General features: G+C 38.2%; 1 protein-coding gene across 1 annotated transcript in view; it reads left to right on the plus strand.

The window, feature by feature from the left end:
• Window positions 1-61: 61 nt before the first annotated feature.
• SNX2 (sorting nexin 2) overlaps window positions 62-17,832 on the plus strand; it is a 54,515-nt gene continuing 36,744 nt past the window's right edge. Inside the window, exons 1-2 of the mRNA XM_004384274.2 lie at window positions 62-212; window positions 17,283-17,400. Of these exons, the coding sequence (XP_004384331.1) occupies window positions 105-212; window positions 17,283-17,400 (226 nt within the window). The 5' untranslated portion in view covers window positions 62-104. The remainder of the gene's footprint in view (window positions 213-17,282; window positions 17,401-17,832) is intronic.

A 17,832-nucleotide genomic window follows, 5' to 3' on the forward strand; every position in this document is an offset into this window, starting at 1 on the left:
GCCGGGGAGGTGGGGAGCCGGCCGGCCGCGCGCGAGCCAGCGTTTGCGTGCTCACGTGACAGGTCCGCGAGGCCCCGCTCACGCAGTCGTCTGGACGAGGGAAGATGGCGGCCGAGAGGGAACCTCCTCCGTTGGGGGACGGGAAGCCCACCGACTTTGAGGAGCTGGAGGACGGAGAGGACCTGTTCACTAGCACTGTCTCCACCCTGGAGGTGAGACCGCGCGTCGCTGTGGGTGCTGAGTTCCGCCGTTGCAGCGCGTATCGCCATTAGGTGCCTTTCCCCTACCCTGACTTGTGTCTTCCTACCCCCCGGGTTTGCAAGGACCGGGTCGGGCGACACCTGTGACGCGGGCCCTACCTTGGGTACCTGTCAGTGGGCTGGAGCTGGACTGGGGCGACGAGGCCTCCTCAGGAGAAGAGCTTGCGGGCCGGGGGGAACGACCTAATCCTCTGAGGGGCCCGAACCAGACAGCATCGCAGCGCACTTTCGCCGTTCAGCTGGCCTTCCTTGGTGTCACTTGCACCGCACCTTTTTCCAGGCCAGAGGAAGTCTTGCTCTGGGTTCCAGCAAACCTTAGCGTGCACCCCGGGGCCTTTGCAGCACTTCGGAGACGTGCTTGCTTTTCCCACCGGAGGGGGTGCCCCCGAAAGGGGAGAGGAATGAAGTGAGCACTGAATGGCCAAAGATCTGTAGAGAGCGTGTGGATACACTTTTCCCAGTCTTGGCCATTCATGGACTACTAATTCCACTTAAGGGAGGTGCCTCTGTTTTGGGCTGTTAAATGGGTAAATGCATTTGCCCATTTTTGTTTTCTTTAGATCCTAGACTTTTTTAGGGGCCATGGTGTTTGTAAAATAATAAAGTTGAAGGGAGAGAGTAGTCCAGGAAACTTGGGGTTTTTTTTTTGGTAAGTTACCAGGAGAGAAATAAAAACAGATCCCCACCTCCTTTTCCTCTTTTCTCGCATGGTCAGCGATCTCTCAAGCTGAGTGTTCCTGTTTTTGTCAAAGGAAGCACCCTCTATGAACTTCACCGTATTAGACCTCAGGAGCTATGGCTGCTAACCAAAAGGCCAGCAGTTCGAATCCACCAGCCGCTCCTTGGAAACCCTATGGGGCAGTTCTACTCTGTCTTATAGGGTCGCTATGAGTCAGAATTGACTCGACGGCAATTGGTTTGAGTGTTTTGTTTGTATATCCATTTCACGTTTGAATTGCATTGCATTCGATGAGAACACATCCACCTCATAGTAATTGTAATTGTTTGTATGTGTATTAAAATGTAAGCAGATTTCCAGAGGGTTGTTTACTTTGGGCTATACCTCCTTATGAAGTGCTTTTTAGTAAGCTTTCTTGGTGTGCTCAACTCTGCACCAAATCAGTTGGAAATTACTGTAAAATATCCATTAGCTGAAATTCAGTTACCTGTGACTCGAAACTTCCAGGAACCGTTTTCAGCACTGACCGCATTCTGCTAGTTGTATATGCCGGTTTCCTTCGAAATCCTACCTCCCCTCAGACAGACTTCTTGGGGCCAGGGATAGTGCCTTGATCATCTTTGTGTTTCTCACAGAATCTTGAACATTTGCATTTAGTTAATTCTTGCTGGATTGTCAAAACCAACAGCTAAGAATTAGTAAAAATTATCTTGCAGAATATATTTCTTGGGGTTAGTATCCTTTTAGTTCTTTATACATACTGTATAGCTACCTGTATTGAAAGTTAGTGTCTGCAGGATTCTAAAAACCTGTATTCCCTTTGGGAGATAAAAAGATTTTTCCATCAGCAAGGATTGGAGAAAGTTTGATTGAGCTAGTATACTAGAATACTGTGTACACTAAGCATTCTGTTTAACTGAGGTCTTTTAGAGTTGAATAAAAAGAACAGGTATTACTCTGCATAACTGTAGCCTGCATTTCCTAAGTGGATGGAGCTCTTTTAAAAAGTATGGTATTTGATTTTTTTCGGTAAAAGACTGCAGAAGTTTAATTATGAATACTTTAAATTTATCTTGGATAGTGCACTGCGAAAGTTGTAAATAAAGGTTTTTTTTGATTCTTCATCTAGATCTTTTATTTTCATGGACTCATTCAGGTTATTAATTTTAAGAAACAAGTGTAACTGTGAGATTTGCAAATTCAGAACTTTTTTTTTTCTGTTTGGAAAAGGATATATATAGCAGTGTCTCTCAGTATACCAAAAACCGCTCCATTTCTCCACTTCTTTTTAAACAGTGCTTCTCAAACTTTGGTGTGCACATAAATCACCTAGGGATCTTGTTGAAGTACAGATTCTGATTCAGTAGTTAGGGTGGATCCCAAGGTTGTGTTTTTTTAACAAGCTCTCCTGATGCCATGGGAGTGCCTGGATGGTGCAGATGGTTAAATAAGCTCAACTACTAGCAGTTTGAACCCAACCAGGTGCCTCTTAAAACAGGCCTGATGATCGCTTCTGAAAGGTCACCACCATTCTACTCTGCACACAGCGTGTTGCAGTTGGAATCGACTCCACGGCAACACTTCTGGACCATAGAAACACTTTGAGTTGCAAGACCCAACGTTATTCTGAATCAGGTTATCTGCTTTGAATAGTTACTACCTAATTGAAATTAAGACATATAATTTTTCTTTTAATTAAAGAAAAGCAGAGTTTTTAAATTATATTAATCATGTAGATACTTTTGTTTGAGGGTGTTTGATTTGGGGGAAAAATCAGTGAAGTCAAACTCAAATTATAGACAGTTGAATGGCGTAATTGTTAAGCTTGTAATGCCTATACAACTTAGTTTACATATATGCTTAATTAATGTGTATATTTTTTAACCCAATATTGAGCTCATTTCTTTTTAAAATTAAGAACAGGCGTATCAAGATATTTTCAATAAATGAAACATATTTCAGAACCCTACTGTAGGTTTCTATTGTGCTAATTAAACAAGAAAATGGTGGGAACTACTAGTATAGGGACAGGGAAAGGAACGAGAAGGGTAGGAATCTGGTAAAAAGTTTGAGATTTTTGGTATCCTCAGAGGCAAGGCTTTAAATTGTTTACGAACCCTTAAGTGAAACAACCCTTAAGCATAAAGGTGCTTGCCGTAAAACAGCATGGAGTAGTAGACAACGCCTTGAGAAAAAATTAGGAAATTCATATTAGATACCTGGCTCTTTTTTTTTTTTTTTTTAATGCTTTATTGAGAGATAATTCACATACCGTACAATTCACCTATTTCAAGGGTGTAATTCAGTGGCTTCTAATATTTTCACTAATATGTGCAGTCATCACCACAGTCAATTTTAGAACATTTTCATCACCTCAAAAAGAAACCCTATACCTTTAGCTATCACCCCGTATTTCTGTATTTCTCATGCTTCCCCCTCCCCACACACACACTCTAAGCAGTCACGAATCTTTCTGTTTCTATACATTTCCCTATTCTGGACTTACATCAGAATCGGCAGCAGTGAGTGTGGAGTTACATATGAATAAAACCTGCTGCTATTCAGTCAATTCAGACTCATAGTGACCCTATAGGACAGAATAGAATTGCCCCATAGGGTTTTCAAGGAGTGGCTGACGGATTCGAACTGCCAGCCTTTTGGTTAGCAGCCGAGCTCTTAACCACTGTGCCACCAGGGCTCCTACGTATGAATGAAATTATGTAATATGTAGTCTCTTGTGACTGGTTTCTTTCACTTAGCATGTTTTCAAGATTCATTCATGTTCACTCATGTAGTATATGTGCATATATATCAGTACTTCATTCCTTTTTATTGCCAAATAATATTCTAGTGTATGGATATATCACATTTTGTTTATCCATTTGTCCCTTGATGCACATTTGGGTTGTTTCCATCTTTTGGCTATTATGAATAATGCTGCTATAAATATTGTGTACAAGAAGTTTTTCTGGGGACATATGTTTTTCTCTTGGATGTGTGTGTGTGTGTGTGTATACATATATATAGGCTGGAATTGTTGAATCATATTGTAACTCTGTGTTTAATCATTTGAGGAACAACCGGACTGTTTTCCTAAAGTGGTTACACCATTTTACATTCCTCCCAGCACTATGTAAGGGTTCTGATTTCTCCACATCCTTGACCACACTTGTTATTAGCTAACTTTTTGATTGTAGCCATCATAGTGGGTGTAAAGTGGTGTCTCATTTTGGTTATGATTTACATTTCCCTGATGACTAATGATCTATTGGGCATTTAGAGATCTTCCTTGAGGAAATGTCTATTCAGACCTTTTACCCATTTTTTAATTGGGTTATTTGTCTTTTTATTAATTGAGTTGTAAGAGTTCTTTATATAATTTAGATACAAGTCCCTTATCAGATATATGATTTACAAAGATTTTCTCCCGTTCTGTGAGTTGTCTTTTCACTTTCCTGATGGTTTCCTTTGAAGCACAAAAGTTTTAAATTATGATGAAAGTCTAGTTTATCTATTTTTTGTTTTGATGTTATCTTTGATCCATTTTGAATTTTTTATATGGTGTAAGGGTTAACTTTATTCTTTTGTATATGGATGTCCAGTTATCCCATATCCTAGGCATATGATTCCTTTTGAGTTCATTTTTGTATAAGATATGAGGTATGGGTTAAGATTCTTTTTTTTTTTTGGCATATAAATATTTTGTTGTTCCAACACTGTTCTAAAGACTATTCTTTTCCTCTAGAATGGTTTTGGTACCCATGTCAAAAATCAGTTAACCCAGGATGTATGGCTTTATAACTGGTTCTTTTAGTAACCGCATATTTAATGGCCATCTGAAGTTAAGATGGGCACTGTAGTTTCACCAACACTGTCACAAGATTGTGTTTATAGAGCATTTCAAATGGAATTTCCAGATGGAAGGTGCACAGGTCTTAGAATTCCTTTCCCATCAGATAACCCCTTGCTGTAAGTCCTCAGATACAGTACTTGGTTGACTTCAGTGAATGCTTGACTATTTACTCTTTCTGCAAAATTGTTTAGGTGATAACGAGAGTGCAAAGATCAGCAAAACACTGCAATTCTTTGAGAACAGAAGCAAAGTACCAGTGAAATAAAAGGAGGAGATTCTAATTCTTATCAAGGTTCCTGACACATAGATGAGCAATAAATGTTTCTCTTTGACTGTTAAAAGCTCGCAGAGCTTCATCTTGGAGCTTTAGAGGGACCTTGAAGGGGAGGATAACATTTCAGAGGAGGGAATGGCAAGGGGGCATATAAGGTTCAGTCCATATTCTAGGGTAGTGGTGTTAGGTGCCGTCCAGTCGGTTCCAGCTCATAGCGACCCTGTACACAACAAACGAAACACTGCCCGCTCCTGCGCCATCTTCACAATCATTGCTATGTTTGAGCCCACTGTTGCAGCCATTATGTCAGTCCATCTCCTTGAGGGTCTTCCTGTTTTCAGTGACCTTCTGCTTTACCAAGCATGATGTCCATCTCTGGGGACTGGTTCCTCCTAATAACACATCCAAAGTACATGAGACAAAGTCTTGCCATCCTTGCCTCTAAGGCACATTCTGGCTGTATTTCTTCCAAGACAGATTTATTCATTCTTCTGGCGGTCCATGATATATTCAGTATTCTTCGCCAACACAATTCGAAGGCATCAGTTCTTCAGTCTTCCTTATTCATTGTCCAGCTTTTATATTCTAGAGAACTGTAAGTAATCCTGCATGGCTGAATATAGGGTGTGTTACAGATTTACTATGTAGTGAGATTGTGAAGGACTTTGAAATTTATTATTTACTCAGGAAGATTTGCATGACAGTCACATGGTTACCTAGGAAGATTAATGTGGCAGCATTCTGAGGGGTGAATTTGAGTGGGAGATACTGTTGGCAGGTAGGTGAGATGGAGACCAAATTATAACAGTCTGAGATTAAAGTCCTCCAGAAGGGCAGTGCAGATAATTAAGAAAAGGAAATTGATGTGATAACATTAAAAGGCCTTTCTCCGGGGAAGAATGGTAAGTTTATTTCATTTGAAGATCGGTTACACCAGTGAAGATAACATCAGGCAGCTAGAAATGCTGGATGGGCTCGAGATATACATCTGGGTGTAAGCCTCGTAAATTTATTGAATAGTAATGCTGAACTGAGCTCTATGTAAAAGTCTAGTCCTTACCCTCATGGAGTGTATGAAGCAACAGAAGACAGTGTAATAAATGCAGTCATGTAAACAGATACCTGCGGTACCCAGTGATATGTGTGTAATTGAAATGTGCATGTGGTCAGAAGTAGTATAGAAGACAGGAGTGATTTAATGGCATAGAGATGATGTTTGAAACCCTGGAAGTGGGTAACATCAAGGGAGAGTAAGCAGAGTAAGACAAGGCCCCTTTTGGTAAAGAGGAATTGGAAATTAAGTGTAGTATCTCTTGCTTTCATACAGCAAGTAGTAACAGCGTTTAACTTGTTTTTTTAATTCTGGATTATAATTTTCAGGTATGCCACTAACTAAATGTATTAATCTTTTGGAAGTTTAATTATGAATTGCCAGTGTTTCAGAGAGAAACATTTTGTGACCAGGTATTTAAAGGCAATAGGCATGGAAGATTACTACAAAGAGATTTATAAAGAGGTACAACTCTAGTTGTCAACTTTCACTTGAAACCATTAAATTTAAGGATTTTAGAATACATTATTTTTAGTGACTCTAAAAAAATGTTCTATAAAGTTGCTTGCGGTAGAGATGCTCAGCTTTCTCTGTGCATGCGGTTTTTTTCCTTGAAAAAAATAAAATTTGTCTTTAATGTCAATTTTGCAAATGCCTACTTCCCTATGAAATTTTCCCGTCTGATATTTTTAAAGTTAACGTTAAAATTACATGTAAGAAAGTTCACTTAACCATTGTCGCTGAGTCAGTTCAGACTCATAGTGACCCTATAAGACAGAGTAGAACTGCCCCATAGAGTTTCCAAGGAGTGGCTGGTGGATTCGAACTGTCATTCTTTTGGTTAGCAGCTGAGCTGTTAACCACTGTGCTAACCTAAAGTCGCAAAGCTTTTGCTCATGTTTCCTTCTAGAAGCTTTATAGTTTTAGGTTTTACATTTAGGCCTATGATTCATTTTGAGTTCATTTTTGCATAAGATACGAGGTATGGGTTAAGATTCATTTTTGCTTATAGGTATTCAGTTGTTCCAGCACCATTTGTTGAAAGACTAGCCTTTCTCCATTGGATTGACTTTGCAACTTTGTCAAAAAACAGTTGACCATATGTGTGTGGGTCTATTTCTGGACTGTATTCTGTTTCATTGATCTATTGTCTGTTCTTTTGCCAGTTCTATACTGTCTTGATTAACTAGTAGCTAAGTCTTGAAATCAGGTAGAGTGAATCCTCTAATTTTGTACTTTTGAAAATTGTTTTGAGTATTCTAGTTCTTTTGCCTTTGTGTATAATTTTAGAATTAACTTGTTGACTGCCACAAAAAAATCCTACCGAAATTTTAATTGGGACTGGAAGTCCTTAGATGGTACAGACAGTTAAGTGCTCGACTACTAACCGAAAGGTTGGCAATTCAAACCCACCTAGAGGCACCTTGGAAGAAAGGCCTGGCGATCTCCTTCTGAAAGGTCACAGGCTTAAAAACCCTACAGAGCATATTTCTATTCTGCAACACATGGGTGGTGGCTGTGGGTTGGAATTGACTCGTAAGGGTCTTTCTTCATGTTTTGCCTCTCTCCCCAATCTGTCTGTTATTAATTACTTTTAGGTCATTGCATTCTGTAGTATATCCAGTTTTTAATGTTAGTCAGTGGGAGAGAGAGGTGTACAGTGCTTCCTTGATCTTGGTTGGAATCCTAAGCTCCACTTTTTAATTGACGAGATACTGGCAACAACCTTGGAATTTTTTATAAAAAATAATCTGCACACTACTAGGTGATGATGTAGGTGGATAGAGTACACATTTATTAAAGATACTGATGTCTCTTCAAGTGCATATCTTGAACTGTAGCTCTAGCCTACTAGAACCTGTGCCCCAGGCAAAGAAGCCATCAGTGCTCCCTTCCACCATTGCTTTCTCTTTCGGTGGCCACTCTCCACATGTTCCTTTCCATGCTCTGGAGAAGATCGCTTCTACTTCATGGGATCCTGGAAGAGAAGAGGAATGGAGAGGCAAGGGCAGATAAGTGGGTCCTGACCGTCTTTAGTGAGTGAGTCCTGGCAGTCTTTAGTGAGTGAGTTTGTTCTACAGCTGCTACTAGAATTGCCCACCGGCCGCACCTTTCCCATCCCACACTGCACTCCTCTGATCTGGACTGTAGGACAAAAGACTAGTTTTTGTTATATACACATGCTAGGTTTTCTTTCTCTGCTTTTGGTGTCAGAGACCCTTAAGGACCCAAGATATTAGCATAATATGAACATTCAGTTATGATAAAACTAGATTATAGGTTGCAAACAGTTCACATATATTATAGCTGTCTACTGTGTTACAGCTTTTGCTTTGAACAATCATTTATTTTAAAGAACTTAAGAGAGAAACAATAGTTACTTTTAATTACTAAGATATTTACCACTTGTGTGGCCCTTTCTTCATCCAGGTTTCCCTCTTGTATCATTTCTCTTCAGCATAAAGAACTTCTGTTAGTAGTTTTCTTTGAGCACGTCTATTAGTGATGAATTTTCTTACTTATGCTTCATCTGAACACTCTTTATTTCACCTCATTCCTGAGGGATACTTTTCCTGTTTGTAGATTTCTGAGTCAATAGCTCTTCTGTTTCAGCACTTTGCATGTGTTCTTCCACTGTTTTCTAGCCTTTGTGGTTTTTTTTTTTTTTTTAAATAATATTTTATTGTGTAGGTGAAAGTTTACAACGCAAATTAGGTTCCCCTTTAACAATGTTTATACGAATTGTTCCTTACCATTGGTTGCAATTTTTACAATGTGTCAACATTCTCATTTCCATTCTGTTTGTTCTGTTTCCATTAACCTAGCTTCACTTCCCCTCCTTGCCTTCTCAGCTTTGCTTTTGGGTAAATGTTGACCGTTTGGTCTCATATAGTTAATTATTTGAGCACATTTACTTATGGGTGTCATTGTTTATTTTATAAGCCGATCTATTTTTTGACTGAAAGGTGACCTGCAGAAATAGCTTCAATTCCAAGCTCAAAGGTTATCTTAGGGCGGTAGTCTCAGGGGTTCCTCTAGTCTCTGTTGGTCCAGTAGGTCTGGCCTTTTTTAGGAATTTGAGTTTTGTCCTACATTTTTCTCCCATTCTATCCAGCACCTTCTGTTGTGTCCCTGCTCAGGATGGTCGATAGCTGGTAGACAGCGGTAGCCAGGTACCATCTAATCCTTCTAGTTTCAGGTTAGAAGAGGCTGTGGTTCATGTGGGCTCTTAGTCCTATGGACTAGTCTCTTCTTTGAGCCTTAGATTTCCTTCATTCTCTTTTGCTCCATACGAGTAGACACCAATAGTTGTATCTTAGATAGCTACTAGCTACTTGCAAGCTTTTAAGACCCCAAACTCGGATGTAGGACATTATCTTTATGAACTGTTTTGCCAGTTGACTAAGTTGTCCCCCAAGACTATGGTCCCAAGCCTTTTAACCCAGTAAACCAATCCTGCGAGTTGTTTGGATATGTTTAGGAGGCCCCCGTAACTGCCCGCTATGTGGTTTGTTATGTATGTGGATATATACGTAGCACACACAAACGTGTATATAGGTATGCCTACAGATAAACCTATACATGCACGTGCATTTACTCACATATGCCTTTCTGTACACATAAACATCCATATCTACCTACATAACCACACATATATTTTTTTGGTTGTTTTTACTGTTGTTGCAAAATTGTATATGTTATAGCATTTACTAAAATTGTCCCTGTTTCTCACATACTTTTTTTTTCTTGTGTACTTCTTAGTGTCCTTATTTACCTTGTGCCAACCCCACCCATATTTGGACTCGTCTTTCCCATCACCAAATGTAACAAATGTCTACTATCTAGAAAGCCATTACCCCTGCCTCTCCCTCCCATTCCTGGTAACCATCAAAGAACGTTGTTTTCTGTGTGTATACCTAGTCTTGACTTTTTATAATGGTGGGACCATACAATATTTGTCTTTTTGTGATTGACTTATTTCACTCAGCATAATGTCCTCCAGATTGGTTAAATGTTTTAAGAAGTTTTATGGACTCCTCATTATTCTTTATAGTTGCATAGTATTCCATTGTATGTATGTAGCGCAAGTTGTTTATTCATTAACCCATTAAAGGGAACTTAGGTTGTTTCCATCTTTTTGCTATTGTGAAGGCTTTGTGGTTTCTGATGAAAAATATGCAGTCTTTCAAATTAGTGTGCCCCTGTAAATAATTTGTTTTTGTCTGGACGCTTTCTGGATGCTTTCATGTTTGCTTTTTCTATGTCTTTGATTTTCAGTATAGTTTTCTTTAAGTTTATCTTCTTTGGAGTTTGCTGAGCTTCTTGAGTCTATAAATATATGTCTTTCATCAAATTTGGGAAGTTTCAGCCATTATTTCTTTAAATGTTTCTGCAACAGTCTTCTGTCTCTCCTGGGATTCCAGTAACATAAATGTTAGACTTTTTGCTATAGTCCCACAGGTCTCTTGGTGCTTTGTTCTTTGCCCCCTCCCCCCCACTTTTTTTTCTTTCTTTTATTGAGATCGAATACTTTCTATTGATTTATTTTCAACTTCACTAACTCTTCATTTCCATTCTGTTACTGAGCCTGTTGAATGAACTTTTTACTTCAGATAATTTTTTTTTCAGTTCTCAAATTTTCATTTTTTTTTTTTTTTATAGCTTCTATTTTTTTGCTGACAACTTTTGGCTTTTCATTCATTTCCAGTATACTTACCTTTACGTCATAGAGCATAGTTAGGAAAGCTTTTAAAAGTTTTTTATGACTAATACTTCTAACATTTGGCTTATCTCATGATTGGTATCTGTTGATTGTCTTTTCTCTTTAGAATTAGCTAAATTTCTAGACTTTCTTTATTTTGTCTATTGGTTTCCTTTTTAATCAGCAGGAGAGAAAGACTATAGTGGGCTTAACTACATACATTAGTTATCTATTGCTTTGTAACAAATTACTCCAAAATTTAGCAACTTAAAATAACAATCTCATACAGTAACTGAGGGTTGGAAATCTAGGAGCAGCTTAGCTGGGCGTTCTGACTCTTGCAGTCAAGATGTCAGCCAGGGCTGCAGTGATCTGAAGGCTGAAGAGGATCCAGTTCTAAGCTCACTCATATGGCTACTGAGAGGAACCTTAGTTCCTTGCTGTGTGGGCGTTTCCATAGGGTAGCTCAGTATTTAGCAGCTGGTTTCTCCCAGAGTCAGTGATCAGAGAAAAAGAACGGGTGGGGGGCAGCAAGAGACTACCCAAGATGGAAGCCACAGTCTTTTATAACCTAATTTCAGAAGTGACATACCATCATTTCTGCTGTATGCTGTTGGTCACACAGACCAACCTCTGTGTGGTACAGTGCGGGAGGGTCCTATACAAGGGTATGAATACTTGGAAGCGGGGCTCATTGGGAGCCATTTTGGAGGCTGATTATCACACTCCAGTTTGGTTGCATCTTGAATTCTATGTGTTTCTAAGTTTTATACATTTTTGTCATCATTAAGATGAATTTCTCTTTTACATGCAGTGAGTTTTCACATTGTTTTAAGTGGTATTGTAGATATAGCAAAACTTCTTGCCTTATCACCACTTTCTTCTATCTCTGTGGTCACTGTTTGATCCTTAACTACACCATGTCTGAAATACCTCTGTAAAACCTTTGTCCACATACCAATCCATCTCAAAAAACAACTGCCATACACTCAACTGTACACGTGAAGATTGTTGAAATATCACGTGTTTTATCACGTATATATCTACCACAATTAAAAAAGAGAGAAAACAGCTGCCATGGTAATCTGAATTATTCAAGAAAGAATGCAGTTGATCCTTTACTGTTCATTCCTTTGACTTGTTTTTCTAGTCATCAATCATTTGACCAATATTTTCTCTCATTACTGCCGCACCTCACTGCACCTTAGCTCAGTTAAGAAATGTGTAGTGGTTATATGCCATTTTGATCACCAGCATCCAAACAACTTTCTTATTTTAGGGGCTCTCAAGATAGGTAATAGATAGCCCAGAAGGATCAGTAAGAGACTAGTCATAGGACAGGCAAGTGTCCAGGGATGACAGAAGCACAAAGCAAGGGTCCAGAGATGGCAGTACCAGGAGTGGCATACATGAGTAGATTATTCATATGGCAGGATCTTGGCTACCTCCCTTGATTCCTGTGCCTCATTCTCTACGTTCCTTGTCAATTCTATGAGCTCCCTGACATTTTTCTAACATATTCTTTTTCCTCTTAAATGAACAAGTTGGTTTATGTTGTTTACAACTAAAACTCTTATCAATACAATATGTCACCCATTAAACAACTGCCATTCCTACCTGAGTGGCTTGTTCATGTTCATGAACACATCTGAACTATTCTGTCTCCTCTCTGTCCATTACTTTCTTCAAACATCCAAACACTTCAATTTTACAGAAAGCCTTTTCTAAGCAAGCCAAACCGATCTGACAACACTTTTATTCCACTTCTTACTCCTCACCTCCCCAACTTAGGTGCAATTTACTAAATTTCAGTATTCTACCTAAATATTACTGTCTAAATTTCAGTATTCATTTATGAATGTTAAGAAAACATTTTCAAATAAGCATAGTCAAATCCCAAATACTAATATGGGGACAATGGTCAATAGAAAAACAAACCTACTTTGAGTAATCCAAAACTCTGTCCTTTCGTTGTTATTCATAACATCCTTCACCAATTAATCCTTACATAGCACAGCTAAAGTACGTACTTAATATTCATTTATCATCAGTCAGGTTAACTAATAAACCAAATAACTTATTTAACAATAAAATTTCTTTGAGCTTATTATGAAATATAAACAATGATACCTTACTTCACTATGTAGTATATACCAGCTAGTAATGGTCTGTAGATTCAAAGATGAAAAGCCATGTCTCTACTCTCAAGAACCTTAAAAGTTCAATAACAAAAACACATACAGTCATGCGTTGCTTAATGTCCACGATACCTTCTGTGAAATAGGACACTGTGTAATTTGGATGTTGTCTTAGTTATCTAGTGCTGCTATAACAGAAATACCACAAGTGGATGGCTTTATCAAAGAGAAATTTATTCTCTCCCAGTCTAGGAGGATAGAAGTCTGAATTCAGGGCGCCAGCTGCAGGGAAATACTTTCTCTCTGTGTCGGCTCTAGGGAAAGGTCCTTGTCATCAATCTTCCCCTGCTCTAGGAGCTTCTCAGCACAGGGAGTTCCGGTCCAAAGGATGCACTCTGCTCCTGGCTCTGCTTTCTTGGTGGTAGGAGGTCCCCCTGTCTCTCTGCTCGCTTCTCTCTTTTATATCTCAAAAGAGATTGACTCAAGACACAACATAATCCTGTAGATTCAGTTCTACTTCATTAATATAACTGCCTCTAGAGGTAGGATTTATAACACATAGGAAAATCACATCAGCTCACAAAATGGTGGACAACTACACAATACTGGGAATCGTGGCCTAGCCAAGTTGACACACATTTTTTGGGGGACACAATTCAGTGCATAACAGACATTGTGTGAGCACCATATTATGTACAACATTACTTCATAACAACACAGTCACTGTGTCTTTAAAAGCCTTAAAGCCTGTCATTGTCTTGACCTCCTTATGGATGAAGATCCTTTCAAGAATTCAATTCCAGAATAAGGACGTTTCATCCGTTATTAAAAATTTGCTGGGTCAAATTAACCCCCCTCTACAATTAACTTCTCTAATATTTCAACAATTTCTTCTGCTGCCTTCCCATCAGCACTCGTAGATTCACAACTCACTTTCACGTTTTGCGGCGAAAAATGTTTAAAGCGCCTGAACCCCCAGAGCTGGCACTAATCTCGATATCATAGTCTGGTCCTGCTTTTTGTTTAGCATCTCGAAGAAGCTTCGTGCCTTAGCACTGATAGTCAACATGCTGAAAGGGGTTCACCCTGGTGGTGTAGTAGTTAAGTGCTGCGGCTGCTAACCAAAAGGTTGGCAGTTCGAATCTACCAGCCGCCCCTTGTAAACCCTGTGGTGCAGCTCTGCTCTGTTCTATAGGGTCACTATGAGTCAGAATTGACTCAATGGCAGATTTTGTGTGTGTGTGTATGTGTGTGTGTGTATGCGTATGCCTTAAATATTTTATTTTATTTTACCTTAAAACAATTATATGTTCACTTAAAAGTTTTTAAGCTTTTCATTTTGAAATGAATTTGGACTTAGAAAAAAGTTACAAAAATATTATACTGAGTTCTTGTATACCTTTACCCAGCTAACAGGTTATACAACAGTAAAGCATTTGTCATAACCAGAATATTACTATTTATGAAATACTATTAACGAATTTATAGACCTTATTCAGATTTCACGAGTTTTCCCACTAATATTCTTTTTCTCGTCCAGGATCTGATCCAGAATCCCATATTGCATTTCATTGTATTTTTTCTTCCTTCCTGTGTAATGGGTTTTTTGTTTGTCTCTCATGACTTGGATACTTTTGAAAGCTACTGGCCAGTTAATTTGTAGAATGTCCCTCAATTTTGATTTATTTTCTCGTGATCAGATTGACATTATGTATTTCTGGCTCTTGCACTATAGCCTCTTATACACAGTTGTTTGTAAATGTATGTTGTTGTTAATTTGTGCCATTGGATGGATTCCAACTCATAGCAACCCTGCGGGACAGAGTAGGACTGCCCCATAGGGTTTCCTAGGCTGTAATCTTTATGGAAGCCGACTGTCACATCTTTCTCTCTTGGAGTGGCTGGTGGGTTTGAACCTCTGACCTTTTGGTTAGCAGCCGTGCTCTTAACTGTTGTGCCACCAGGCCTCCTTTGTAAATGCATATATAGATCTGTATTTAACAGGTCACGTATCACATAATGAAATTTAGGTGGTTTTTAGAGGGTAAACCTTTGAATTAAACCCAGTAGCTATTAAAAATCTGTTGAAAGAAATAAGAGAATTTCAAGAAGATCTACTTTTATTCCTAAAATACAATAAAATTTACTTCTGGAATAGTTCTGTCCAGTATAATGTGAGCCACATATTTAATTTTAAATTCTTAGTAGTCACATTTAAAAGGGTAGAAAGAAATAGGTAGAATTAATTTTAGTAATATATTTAATTCAGCATATCTAAAATATCCTTTCAGTGTTTAATCAATATAAAAATTGTTAATATGATACTCTTTTTTTACTAAGTCTTCAAAATTCAGTCTATATGTTACATTTATAGCACATTTCAATATAGACTAGCCACATTTCAAACGTTCAGTAGCCACATAGCTAGAGACTAATTTTAGATAGTACAACCCTTGACTTAATCAAATCATCAGTGTTTATGTAGGCTGTATTTTGGTCCTTGTGAAATTGTTTTCACTGAATTTCCCTTTGATGCAATGGCATAGGTGCTCTAACAAAACAGTCAAACTCATTCATGTAAGTATTAAATCAACAGCAACAAATTGAAGTTTACTGTTTTTAAAATTGCATTTAAAATGTTTTACTATTTTATTTCTTTCAAAATTAGTTTTTGTCTCAAAGTCAGTGTCAAACAAGTTTTGGAAATTCAAAAGGAAATCAAGTTAGCACTCTGGCTTTAGAAATTATAAAATGATAAATTGGATAGGTAAAAAGAGTATTAGCAATTAGCTGATGCAGCCCTCATTTTATTGACAAAAAAATTGATACCCAAGGAGATTCATTATGTAACTATAGAGAAGTTGGTTAGGGTAGGACCAGAACTAGAATCTGAGCTTCTGATTCCTGAGAAACGTTTGGGATTTTAGAGATAGGAACCTTTGTTTAAAATGAAGTTGAATGTATAGGTAATATATGAGATCTTAGTGGCTATATTTTATCCGACACAAGTATATCTTAGTTTCTAGGAGGGTAAGGAGAAGAAATGCAAAACAACATTTATTTTTAATGAATATTGACACCTTTCTATAAAAACATGGATCATGTGTGGTAGGTATGTACTTTTTTCACAGAATGGCTTATAAGCAAGCATCTTTCTGTGTCGATAAATGCCACTCTTCTAAATTTTTATGCGGATGTACTGGTTGTTTCCAGCTTTTCATGTTATCTGCTTGACAAACTTGTGGCTAAATCTTTGGCATGTCCATAGTTATTTTTTTAGAATGCAATTAACAGAATACTCATTGAGTATTTGCTACAAGACATTGAGTAAAAAGTAGTACACAAGATACTCCTCTTTCCTTATAGAACTTATAGTCTATAAACAGGTAATAATTATATATGGTAAGAAAAATTATGATAGGAGAAATAGATATTTTGTGGGACCATCTAGGCCAGGCACCTGTGCAGACTCAGCTAGAACTGAGTTTAAGACTCTCAGAAATATCTTCCAGAGGAAGTAATATATAAGCTTATTTACTCTTTAAATTCCTTTAAGTGAAATTGCTAAGTTAATTGGAGGCCCACCTTTGTGAGAGTTTGGGTCTGTAAAAATGAGTTCCAGAGAGAAAAGAAAGAGTCTTCTTTAAGTTTTTGGTTAACAGTTTGAAACTGTTTTTGAAAACTCTGAAGAAATGTCCTCATGCCATAGAGGATATTGTTCCTGCTATTAGCTGCCATCAGGTCGACTGACTCATGGCAGCCTTAGGTACAAGAAAACGAATCCTTGCCCAATCCTGCATCATCCTCATGATCGCCAGCATGTTTGAATCTATTGTTGTGCCTGTTGTGCCAGTCCATCTCACCGAGGGTCTCCCACTCCCTCCTTGGCTCTCTGTTTCACCACACATGGAGTACTTCTTTAGCAATTGATCCCTCCTGATCTCGTGTTGAAAGCAAGCAAGTCGGCCAGTGTTCTGTTGTGATCCATAAGGTTTTCATTGGCTAAATTTCAGAAGTAGATTGCCAGGCCTTTCTTCTTCATCTGTCTTAGTCTGGAAGCGCTGCTAAAACCTGTCTACTATGGGTAACCTGCTGGTATTTGAAATACCAGTTGCCTAGCTTCTAGCATCATAGCAACATACAAGCCATCACAGTACGACAAACTGCAAGACGGGTGGTGGGCCCTCAGAGTAGGAAATACAAGTAGCTGTTCTTGTTCTTTCCTCTTTTCTTGTCAAGAGAATGTTCTTTTTCTGTAGTGTACAAGGACATAATTACAACAGACAAACATGCCAATCTGTTACCCATTATTGTTCTTTTAACAGTCAAGCCCGTCATCTCCAGAACCAGCTAGTCTTCCTGCAGAAGTTATTAGTACAAATTCCAGTGGTCCAAAACCCACAGAAGTTGTGCTAGAAGATGACAGAGAAGATCTTTTTGCAGGTAATTGTGAACATCTTTGTTTGAATAATAAGCCAATTGTAGTATATATCCTGTTAGATACAAAATATTCTCTAAAGCAAATTTAGAATCTTGTATAAAGTATTAATGGTAGCTCTACTTGTAACTTAAAATAGGGAATTACGAACTAGATCACTTTATAAAAAATGTTGACTGTTGAGGAGCGTAAAATGTGATCCTTTCTAGTTCTAGGCTTTTAGGCATTTGGAAATAAATTACACATTATAATTTGATTATTTTTGTTACTGCTTAGACTCAAAAAACAATGGTTGTGACATTCTTTGAGAAATAGCAGAGATTGTATTCTTTGTATTCTGTAACAAATCACAAAGCAAAATTAAACTGTAGATTTAAAAATCACTTTCATTAATATTCTCTTTATGTTTGAAATCTGTTTTTAATAAAACGCTGCAG

This window comes from Trichechus manatus, unplaced genomic scaffold (assembly GCF_000243295.1).
Source record: "Trichechus manatus latirostris isolate Lorelei unplaced genomic scaffold, TriManLat1.0 scaffold00121, whole genome shotgun sequence".
In the NCBI taxonomy this organism is placed as follows: Eukaryota; Metazoa; Chordata; class Mammalia; order Sirenia; family Trichechidae; genus Trichechus; species Trichechus manatus.